An 11,749-nucleotide genomic window follows, 5' to 3' on the forward strand; every position below is an offset into this window, starting at 1 on the left:
ACTAAACGGACCAGGCCCGCGGACATACGGCCCGATTGACATCCCTAACTACAGATCAATCCACTCTCGTGACAGAGATCCTCAAGCAATACCAGTTCCAGACCTAATCATCATTAGCAAAATCTAGCAAAGCAGGCAATAAGATTCAATCTAATATAGTCAATAAACATTCTAAACATCCAATCTCTTGGGCTAGAGTATGTAAATCTCTGGAGTAGTTGGTTCAAACATTTCATCGAACACCTGGTGGGTGTGGAAATGTCTGGGTTCAAATCCCAGTTGATCATAAAGGAATAAGCACTAAGTACTACTAATCCAGAAGGGATTCAAGCAATTCTACACTTAACCACCTAAATAAACTAAGGATTCCACACCTAATCTATCCCATCCTCAAGAACCCTAATCCACTACTCAGACATGCTCAAGAACACAAACCCAGAAAATTGCACAAACCCAGAAATCGCTAAAAACTTCATATGTTATAGATCAAGATGAGATAAACACTCTGAAGAAGAAAGTAATTGCAAAAACTCAAAGGATCAAAAGTAATTTGGATTACAAAAGTTTGCAGAAAATATTGCTTAGAGGCTAAAACGAGATCCTTTGGGCAAAGCCCTAAGAGGTCTATTTATAGCAAAAGTAGAAAACCCTAGTACACAAAACGACAAAATAGAAAGTCGGTTTAAGGTCTACTCGAGTTGGTACTCGAGTGGCTTGGTCGAGTAGTCTATTTTTCAAAGGTTGCATCTTGCTCGGGTAAGTCTCTCAGGTCCTGTTCGAGTAGATACTCGAGTGGGTACTCGAGTAGGTTGTTCTATTCTTCATACAGTCTGCTCTGGTGATGCTATCAAGTGAACTCGAGTAGGTACTCGAGTGGGTACTCGAGTAGGTTGTTCTATTCTTCATACAGTCTGCTCTGGTGATGCTATCAGGTGAACTCGAGTAGGTACTCGAGTGGGTACTCGAGTACATACTCCTCCACAGCCCTTTAGTACCTAAAAACACCTGATACAACTCCAAAATGCAAGAATGTATGCAACAGAGATGTAGAATGATCCTAAATGCTCAAAGTGATGCAAACTAAGTGTTAAAGACATGAAACAAGGATGAAACTAGACTAAATGAGATGTAAATACATGGTAAAAACTAGTGAAATATAGACATATCACATGGCGATCAAAACCCTAGCTTCTTTCCATGGCGATCAAAACCCTAGCTCCTCGCCTCAGTCTTCCTCACAGATTGTTTCTTTTGATCAGAATTCTTACTCAGCTCGAGATCAAACCTATGGAGAATCATCTTCACAAGTTGCTTCTTTTGATCTAAACCCTAGCTCCGAGATCGGTGGTCTTCGATGTGAAACAGAGGAAGAGAATAACCAAATTAATCTACTACAAGAAATACAAACAGAGGCCATGGTCAATTTGTATGGTGAGAGTTTTTGGGATAGTCTCTTCAAAGATGATAATGGGTTTGGTCTAAACAGCGACTTATGTCTCAACACCACCAATGACATGATCGACTTGGGAGAATTCAATGAAGAAGAATTGGAATATCTCGACTTTAGTCAGTTCACTGATTGAATTTCTAATCTTTAAAATTTTGGCTATATTAATTGATATGCATAGAAGATTGAAAAATTAAAAATCTATGCATGCTCATCTTTTTATTAGTTCTCTTTTTTTCTGACTCAATTAATACCAAAACTACCCTTTATTTTGTAAAAGCGCTAACAAAATAATAACCAGATAAGTAGTTTAGTTCTAACAGTAAAAATAACATTGTTATTGTCGTCGAAAATACTATTCGTCATTGGAAGAAATAAAGAAATAATGATTTGTGTGGTTATCTTTTTGATTAACAATGTAAATCAAATTGTATCGCGATAACTAAAAAGTAAAAACACTGTTCAGCCAAATATCGAAAACTTTATTCATCACGAGATGTAATAAAAAATAGTGATTTTGGTGATTAATTATGTAATTAGTAATATAAATTATATTATATCATGATAAAATTTACAAGTTGTATGGTAAGATTATATTTATCGTGCTAATATATTTATTATATGATTGTTATCAACAAACTTATATAATAATATGTTTATTTATTTCGATAATTTATTCATTCTCGTTAACTTATGCATTAGCATATTTATTTATCATGATAATTTGTTTATTAGTGGTTCTAGTCTGGTGGAAGAGTCGCCCTGTTGGTCTAGGCCAGGGATCGATTCTCCCCAGACGCAGAACTGCTCAGCTTTATCCCTTTGGCCACATGGGTATGGGCCCATTGTTTACGGCCCATTTGAAAACCTGGGGGGGACTCTACCCTTGGAATACCCTCTCCCCAGGGATTAGTCCTGGGCCCCTCCATAGGCCTAGGGATTTACCCTGAGTTAACAAAAAAAAAAAAAAAAAAGATAATTTGTTTATCACGGTATCATGGATGTTAAAAAAAATCTTCTTCTTCCCAGATTTTTTTCTTCTTCCATTATCACCTGCAACTCCATCCCAAATTCACCTTATCACTTTCTCTCTTCTTCTTCTTCTTTCCCCACCTCTTCGTCCTCTCCATTTTTACTTTAAACTACTAAACAATAATTTTCATCCCCAAATTCTTTGCCACCTCTTTGTCCTCTCCATTTTCACTCTGTCTTTTTCGTCCTCTCCATTTTCACTTTATTTTGTGTAAATGCTAACAAAAATAATAATCAGATAAATAATTAGGTGTGTAGAAGAAAAATGTATATTTTATGTAAACGCTAACAAAAATAATAACCGGATAAATAATTAGGTGTGTAGAATAAAAGGGTAAAAATGTCAAAAGATCAATCTCTCTCTTGTCCACTTAATTAAAAGAAAAGCATTCATAGATACTTAATTATATGATCTTCTCAGCATATTCATTGATATTTTCCTTAAAATTTTAACGTGTACTAATCCTTAGGCATTATTACCATATATTTTAAATATGTAACGATGTTAATTGTATATCTTGGAATTATTATATAAAATGAAATTTTGTCTCAATTTACTATGACTGAACTCTTTTGTTTCTGGCTCTTTTGAGCACTAATTAATTTTGGATGACAAAAAAAAAAAGAACTCTTTTGTTTCATTAATAGTCAGCTTTTCATGTGATGTGTTTAATAGAGTTCATATGTGTAAATGTTTTCTATACATATGAAGAGAAAGAATCAAATGCATCAATATAGAAGAAGTGAAATTGTCTTTGTAAGACATATCTTTAGAGCAAATCTTCCTCAAAGCTCGATAATTCCTCTTGTTCGACGTCTTCTTCCACTAGAGTTTTGTACTGCTGATCCTTCAATCTTCCTCAGTTTCATCTGATAGATCATCACAGTCTATGGAATGTGTCAAAGAGAAAGGCTCTGGGATCATATAGTTAGAGTATCACGTTACTTGCTTCACTAGAAAACTCCTCTTCTTCGTCTGAGTGGTTTACTGTTATCTCAAATGTGACCTCCTCAAACCGTCCATGCTTCTCTTCGCACCCGTTTTGTCCACACTGCATCTCATTGTAATCCATGATTGAACCCACAGAGGAACGGTTCGATGCGGAGCTGCAGAAGATGCTCCAATTGGGAACCAAAGAAGCAATCTCTGCATCGATCATATTGGCTATCTTTGTGACATCGCAGTCATCCATCTCCAACTCTTCTACCATCTCTCTCGCAACGCTAATTGCTGTGTCGGTCTCGATGTCAAACGGGAAGTATATGTTTCTCACACGCCCTGCAACAATGGACAAATTTCAAGGAACATTCAAACTATAAAGAATAGTTACTGTAAAGAATAGAGTGTTACAAACCTTCCTTGTCGACGATTCTTAGTCGCAGAAATAGTCCATCACCAGTTTCTCTTCTGTCCCCTTTAATGCTTATATCTACATTACCAAAGCTCTTATCATCTTCTTCTTCTTCTTCATCATCACCATCATCGTTTTGAAACTCCAAGAGATCGATTCCGTGTGACTCCACTGTCTCATCTCCGTTGTAGTAACCGTTTAAGTAGTGAGGATGATCAAATGAGTTGATGTTGGTTTGGTCAATGTAGAAAGAGTCAGCTATATGATAAGAATGTCTAAGAAGAGTCCCTGCTTCATCTATCAGATCCCTTTGGCTCCCTACGCGTTTCATATCCGATTCACCTTCATCGATACAAAGAAAATGGTCGTCTAGTAGTTCACAAGCAGAGAGCCTAAGTGACACAGTGGCCAAACACTTCTCTATAAAGCCTCTAACATCTGGATCTTTCACTTTGTCTAGTCCATCTGGTTTCTTTCCCTGAGAAAGATCATTTAACAATCTTATAACTCAATGTAAAAGCTTCGAATCCCGGTAAAAGCGAATGGATCCTTACCGATATAACTCTCTTGTAAATTTGAGCAGGGTGAGAACACTCGCTATACGGGTAATCAAATGTTACCATTTCCAAAACACACATCCCGAACGAGTAAATATCGACTAATTGGTTATATTCTTCTTTATAAACTTCTGGAGCCATGAACTCTGGTGTCCCTAAAGATATCAAAAACTTTCAGCATCATAATCTTATTATGTATTCAGCGAAAGAAAAGCAGTGACTAGATTTCATACCGACACAATGAGCAGCGTGAGAGTGTTGTAAACAAGCGGCAAGACCAAGATCACCAATCTTGACTTCTCCTTGGTTCCCATTAATAAAAATGTTGTCACATTTGAGATCTCTATGAATCACAGGAGGGTCATGTGTATGAAGATAGTTTAAGCCTCTTAAAATCTGTCTACACCAATTCTTTACCGCTCTTATGTTCACTCTCTTATGTTTTAGCCTATACCTGCATGAACCGATAGCATGGTTATGATTAAGTAATCAAGAGAACATATACTTAGGATATGAGATAGCCAGAAAAGCTTACTGTCTCAAGGTGCCAGAAGTGAACATTTCAGTGACAAAGTTGATGTTTCGATTATCGGTATCGACCCAAGAAGCGTAGAACTTCATGATGCTTTTGTGTTTTAGAGTCTTGAGGAGATGAATCTCACAGTAAAGCCTCTCCAGTTCTTGAGGACTCTGCAAGAAATCGTAGAGCTTTACTTGGTTCCATGCTACTTCTATACCTTGATACTCATCAAATCCTCTGTAACTGCAAATCCAAATTAAGGAACCACAAACATAGTTTTGTCTGATTCAGAATGATCACTAAACACAGGTTTTGATTAATGATCAATATTTCCAATTGTGTAAATTAATCTACCAAGTGTGGAGTCACAAAAACTATAGTACAGGTAAAATGATAAATCTGTTTAAGAATCAATGATAAATCGACCCCCACAAAAATTAAATATCTAAAAATAAAAAAAAAAATGAAAAAAACAAAAAATAAAAGAATTTCATAGATTATGAAATGAAAAATAATCAAACTTTAGTAAGAAAATTTAAAAACAAAAAATAAGAACATGTCTTGGTAAGCATGAAACTCCAACACCAAAGTTCCAGAGGAGTTGATGATTGAAAAAAAAAAGTAAGAAATCTTAAGAGAGAAATTGGATTCTTACACAGTCTTTGAAGATCCTTTACCCAGAACTTCATTGTACTATAACAACAAGAACACACAACAACAACAAAAACTCAACAAAACAAAAGAGATGAACATAAACAAACAAATAGTTGAGAGAAGGAAGAAATATACCCTTCCATATCTTCCAGTAGGATCAACTTCAACATACTCAGAGTAATCTGATTCAAGATGGCTGATATTGTTCATCATACACAATCCCAAGAAAGATAAAAAGAGCAAGACAATAGATGGAAAATATAAAGAAAACCAAGAAATCCCAAAAAAATGAAAAGAGCAATATATGGTAATATTTTTAAATAATAAAATTATCTCCTTTTTAATTTTCTATCTTTTGGGTTTCTTATAGCCTTTTCATCATAATCATCTTTGTACTTCTGACATAATAAGTTAAACAAATTAACATTCAACTCAGTGTAAATGAGGAGACAAAGAAACCAGATTCCTTTTTTTCTCTCTGTTTTTTCTTTTGTTTATATAATTTTCTTTAGTTGTTCTTACATTAAAACATGACTATCTCATGAATAGATAGATGTAAATAAGGGCGGGTGCAAGACGCAATGAGCGTGGTCCAAACGAGTAAACAATTGTTTGTTTTTTTTTTTTGGCTACAAACAAGTGTTTGATTAAAATACATTTTCCTTAGTTATTATCTGTATATCAAATCAAAGATATAGGAGATTATTCGTTATCGTATTAGTTTCTAACTAGACGCGTGGTGCTTTTCAAAGATAGTTTCGTATTCAATATTATTCATGTTTAGAAGAATTACACACTGTATAATAGTAATAATTTCAGAAAAATACTTGGATAAACTCTTTTATTCATCCATTTTATTTCAGCCAATCAAAATTTGCCACTTAATAATAATAAAAAATATATTTAATTATAAAATCTAATTTGCCCTAAAACGAAATTATGTATCGGTTTGAGTTTATTAGAAAAGGTTAGGGTTTAGATTTTATGATTAACAAGGTTAAATATCGGTTTGGGTTTATAAACGGGTTTAGATTTTACAATCAAATGAGGTTAAATATCGGTTTGGGTTTAGAAAGTACGATTAGGGTTTAGATTTTTTACGATTAAACGAGTTTAAATGTCAGTTTGGGTTTATAAAGGAGAATTAGGATTTAGATTTTGTAAATAAACGAGATTATATATCGGTTAGATTTAATAATTAAATGATTTAATATTTAGTGATTTTGTGACGAATTCTAATTGGTTAAAATAAAAGGATTGAATAAAAAGATTCAACAGGTGAACCCAAGTATTGCTCATAATTTTTGTAAACAAATTTATCCAATTTTGTTGTGCCATATAAATTTTAGTCTAGGAAAATCACTAAATATTATTGCTTAGTTTTGTTTTTTTCTTTCTAAAATCTTTTGAGCCTCACTAAATCCTGATTTTACAAAAATAAGAATTAAACGACATGTCACTCCTTTGTGTATATAACATGACTACACTACCCGTTTTGCCGAAAAAAAAGAGAATATACCACTACCCGCTACAAAGAACGATTACGACTGAGTGATTGATCAAACAGTTGACTCCTAACCATTTGTCTGAAATCTGATACAAATATCAAGTAAATCATTCTCACTCTTTAAAGCTTTAGGATATTCTTAAGAAGACGAGGTGCTTCCACTATAAACCTTATATATTTTGAATCAATTTTATCTCTTTCATGTGCTACAGAAATTAATTTTATCTCTTTGAATCAAACGAATTAAATCATAATCATTTCGGACATAAAAAAAAGTATAAAATGGGTAAATACAAAATTTGCAAGAAAAAACCAAAAAACCACACACACCTATGAAATAACAACTACGCAAAAATTAATCAGGTAAAACCATATGAGAAGAATCTAGCTCAAACATTTGGCCAAATGTGGCTAGAATTAACGACCATTTATATGATATGCGACCCAGAAAAGGTTTCGGCAATTAAGGCTAGAGTTGGATGTACTAGTTGTATCGCAAACGATTGGTGTGGCCTTAAAGACATAAGTTGGCTAGCCACATTTTCGCTTCTACAACTATGTTCTTCTCGTAGATGCCATGATCGAGATTCCATTTTGATTTGAGCTATAGGCGAGAACTCCAAGAAGTATTGCATTGAGCTATAGGCGAGAACTCCAAGAATTATTGCATTAGAGCATCTCCAACCCCACTCTATTTTTTCCTCTAAATTCTAATATAAAGCAAAATTCTCTCCAATCCTACTCTATATTCTACTCTAAAATAGAGTAAAAGTGAAGATTGCTCTATATATAGAGCAACTCTATAATTTTCCTCTATTTTTTACACTACTTCTATTTTAGAGCAAGGAATAGAGTAACACATTGGAGAGAATTCTACTCTATTATAGAGTTACTCTATTTTAGAGCAAAAATATAGAGCTTTACATTGGAGATGGTCTTAGGGTGTATGAACCAAAGCAAAGGGTTTTGGAAAGCATCAGGTCAAAGAGTTCTATTGCTTAATTATGTTTTACCACTTGATTTACTGATTTTGGTAAACTGAAATCTAGCCTCCAACAACTTGCCTTCTCTTAGCGGTTATGCTCATTGAGAGTATGAAATGAAATTTCTAATATCCCGTTTAATTTATTAATAGAACTCTTTTTAAATTCATGTTTATTTGAAAATCTTTTTAAAATTTTATTTTCATACCAAAACAAACTTTCTTAAAATATATGAGAAATATATGTCTCATCTATTTATTTTATTATTTTTAATAATAGAATGCAATCTAAAAACTAAAATCCATTATCTCCTCCAAAAGATTAAAATAAACATCGGTGAGCTTATAAAGTTATTAGTTCATTTATAACTAATGAAATGCGATGGTGGAATACGTCGATTAACACGCTGTCCAACTACTACCGGATATTTTTGTAGATTGTTTATATTAGTTTCATTCTTTTCAAAACTAAACTTTTTCCTAGATGACAAATATGATATGATTAAGATAAGCATCAAGATGGAAAAAGAGAAAGAGTCACTTTACAGGTAATGATAATTAAAAAATTAATTTATATAAAAATTAGATTACATGATCATCAAATCACCAATAATTATTTTCACTGATCATATGACCTCTACAATTAAGTTAATGACTATTTGACCATGTATAATAAAAAAAAAAAAAAAATTTGTAAGAATTAATCTACATCAACCTTTCTTTCTCTATGCTAGGCTTGGGAAAAAAACCGGACCCGAAACCCGGACCGATACCCGGACCGAAAAAACCGGTTCGGAGCGGGTACGGGTAAGAGAAAATTACCTTATTGGGTACAGTTTTTGAAAACCCGTGGGTATCGAGTCGGTCCGGATAATACCCGTTACCTAAACAGAGTACCTGAATACCCGAACATATAATTAAATATCAAAAATATTAATTATATATAATTTTTATATAATTTAATTATCGGCGAAAAAAAAAAATATTTAATTATCTAGAATTACAATTATAAATCTAAATATGTCAATTAAATTTAGACTTAAATACCCAAAACAACCAAACTATCAAAAATTATTTGTTATGTTTGTCAAAATTTAGCAAAATTTATTCAAATATAACTAAATTTATTAAAATTTAACCAATTTTTAAGGTTTTTTTCGGGTACCCGATATTTTACGTATAAAACCCGACATTTTACATATAAAATACCCAAACCGAACGGGTACCCATATTTTTCGGGTATTTATAGGGTCTAAAATGTTTTACCCAAACCGACCCGAACCCGACGATACCCGAACCGGACCGGAACCGAATGTTTAGAAATACCCGAATGGGTCGTAAATTCATTACCCATTTAACCCGAACGGGTTTTACCCGAACCATCGTTTTGAGAAAAAAAAACAGAAAAAAAATATATATATATATATATATATATATATTGTTTCCTTTTTATTTCATATTTTGAATTTCTAAAAAAAACACAAATTATTCGAAAAACAATTATGTAAGTGAAAATAGAATAGTCTATTAATTAAACATTAAATAAAATGTTATAGCTTGTCTCTATTATAACATTCAGAAAGATGGTAAACATTATATTATATGTTATGATAGAATAACACGTTGTTTTATAAAATGCATAAAAGAGAATGATAAATCAATATTTAAAAATATAGCACTATATTCTATATTTTTAGTAGATAAATATATTTTCACTTAGAATCACATATTCAGCTGAGCCTTTTAATTATTATATCAAACTTGTTTAATGTAAACTGCAACCAAAACTCAACTGATTTTTCAGAGATCATTTGATTCATTACGCGCTACTTTCGCTTTTTCGAGCTGTTCGATTTAGGACACCGATCTAGCCTTGATTCGATAAAACTAGTCTACTAGTATGTTCAACTATCTCGAACCCTATGCATAAAGTCATATCCGCTTGGTTTTGAAGAAATATTAATCTTTCCATTTGCTCAAACCTGTCTTTGTGCTTTGTGCCGACGATCCAAATGACAAATAACTCTTTCTCATCGTCACAAGATCTCTCGACGGTGACTATTACTAAATTCTCTGAATTGATCGCGGAAGTGTCTTGGACACATCATGAATTCGTTTGTGGCATGCTGCTTGATTGTTTTTGTCTCTGATTCTCTATGATCTATCAAATCTGTCTTTATATCTAGGTTGTAAGCTTTTATTCCTTTGAAATTATTGTACCCAACCTTATGGTTGAAAGAATTTGTAAACTTTTCCTTTCTAAGGATTGATTGAATGGAATACAAGAATTTTTGAACACATAAAAATGGGAGATTTTTACAAATATACTAAATTTTATAAGAAATTTGAAAACTACACTCAATTTTATAGTAATTTGAAAGCTACTCTTTTCTTATTGAAAATTGACCATAATACCATTTGTATTAATTTAAGATGATTTAAATAAATTAATTTTATTAATAAAAATTAAATTTTAAATTTCTAACTATTTCTTTAATGATTATATTTCAAAAGTTTAAAAAAATTTCGTAATTAAGTTTTTAATAATGAAAAACTATAAGAATATTATTTACTATGTTTTGATTAATCTTAATCTAAAATTTGGAATAAATTAAAATTATTTTTGATAATATTATTATATTTTTAATTTATTCAAAATTAAGTAATTTAAAATTATATAATTTATAATAAATTAAATAATAATTTTTTATATATTTTTCTCCATGGTTTTCAATAGATTTATTTCATTTTATGTTGATTTATTAATAAAGTCAATTTTTAACTATCCACTTATGTTTAACTTACGTTGACTTAATTTTTTGTACCAGCGAGTTATTTTAAAACCGTCGACTTATGTTTTGGCTCGTTGATTTATAACATAGTCGATTTTTCTAACTGCTGACTTAATTTTTTTGTTCATTGATTTATAGTTTATTTCGGTTGACTTGTTTATTCATGGTAGATTTACTTTATTTTACGTTGACTTATTAATAAGGTCGATTTTTGAACTGACGACTTATATTTCATTTTCGTATAATAAATTTATTTTCTATCGACTTATTTTAAAACATTCGACTTATATTTTGGTTGATTGATTATTTTACATAGAAGACTTTTTTAAACTGTTGACTTTTTTTTTATTGTTGATTTTATAATTTTTTTTTTCCCCGACTTATTTATACTTGGTAGACTTATTTTATTTTACGGTCATTTATTAATATAGTAGACTTTTTGAACTATCGATTTATATTTTATTTTAATCGACTTAACTTTTTTTCTCTATCAACTAATATTAAAACAATCGACTTATATTTTGGTTAGTTAATGTTTTACATTGTCGATTTTTTTGAACTGCTGATTTTTTAAAAGATGAGATAATTATTTTTTGTTATAATTTTAAAATAATAATTTAATTTAAAACAGTTAAATTTAAGTTATACAATTATATTTGTAATTAGTATGAAAGAAATATACTGTATTTAAATATATATACTTTTCGAAATTGTTGAATAAATTAAGGGGCTTTTGCAAAAATGCCACTTTTTCAATGCCACTTTTCAAAAATACCCATTTTTTAAAACCTTATAAAAAATGCTCTTAAAAATATAAGATTTACCCAAATATGTATGTAATATTATTAAAACATACACAAACTACATTTCTATGTATCTAAAATCTTATAAATACTTTATAAATAC

The 11,749-nt window shown here is 31.3% G+C and overlaps 1 protein-coding gene across 4 annotated transcripts; it reads right to left on the reverse strand.

Moving 5' to 3' along the window:
- Positions 1 to 3,137: 3,137 nt before the first annotated feature.
- Positions 3,138 to 6,124, reverse strand: LOC9308375 (probable serine/threonine-protein kinase WNK9). Of its 4 annotated transcripts, none has more exons than XM_021021252.1 (7): positions 5,698 to 6,124; positions 5,564 to 5,601; positions 4,924 to 5,151; positions 4,622 to 4,842; positions 4,386 to 4,534; positions 3,835 to 4,309; positions 3,138 to 3,758 (listed from the first exon to the last, which is right to left on the reverse strand). In XM_021021252.1, exons 1-7 carry the CDS (start codon positions 5,773 to 5,775, stop codon positions 3,409 to 3,411), a joined length of 1,539 nt encoding a protein of 512 aa, XP_020876911.1. In that variant the 5' UTR covers positions 5,776 to 6,124; the 3' UTR covers positions 3,138 to 3,408. The 4 variants fall into 4 exon arrangements, with proteins under 4 accessions (XP_020876911.1, XP_020876910.1, XP_020876914.1 ...); XM_021021251.1 differs by having other exon boundaries at positions 4,386 to 4,543; positions 5,698 to 6,120; XM_021021255.1 differs by having other exon boundaries at positions 4,386 to 4,543; positions 4,924 to 5,078; positions 5,698 to 5,754.
- Between the last annotated feature and the right edge of the window lie 5,625 nt (positions 6,125 to 11,749).

Source organism: Arabidopsis lyrata, assembly GCF_000004255.2.
Source record: "Arabidopsis lyrata subsp. lyrata unplaced genomic scaffold ARALYscaffold_6, whole genome shotgun sequence".
Taxonomy (NCBI): domain Eukaryota; kingdom Viridiplantae; phylum Streptophyta; class Magnoliopsida; order Brassicales; family Brassicaceae; genus Arabidopsis; species Arabidopsis lyrata.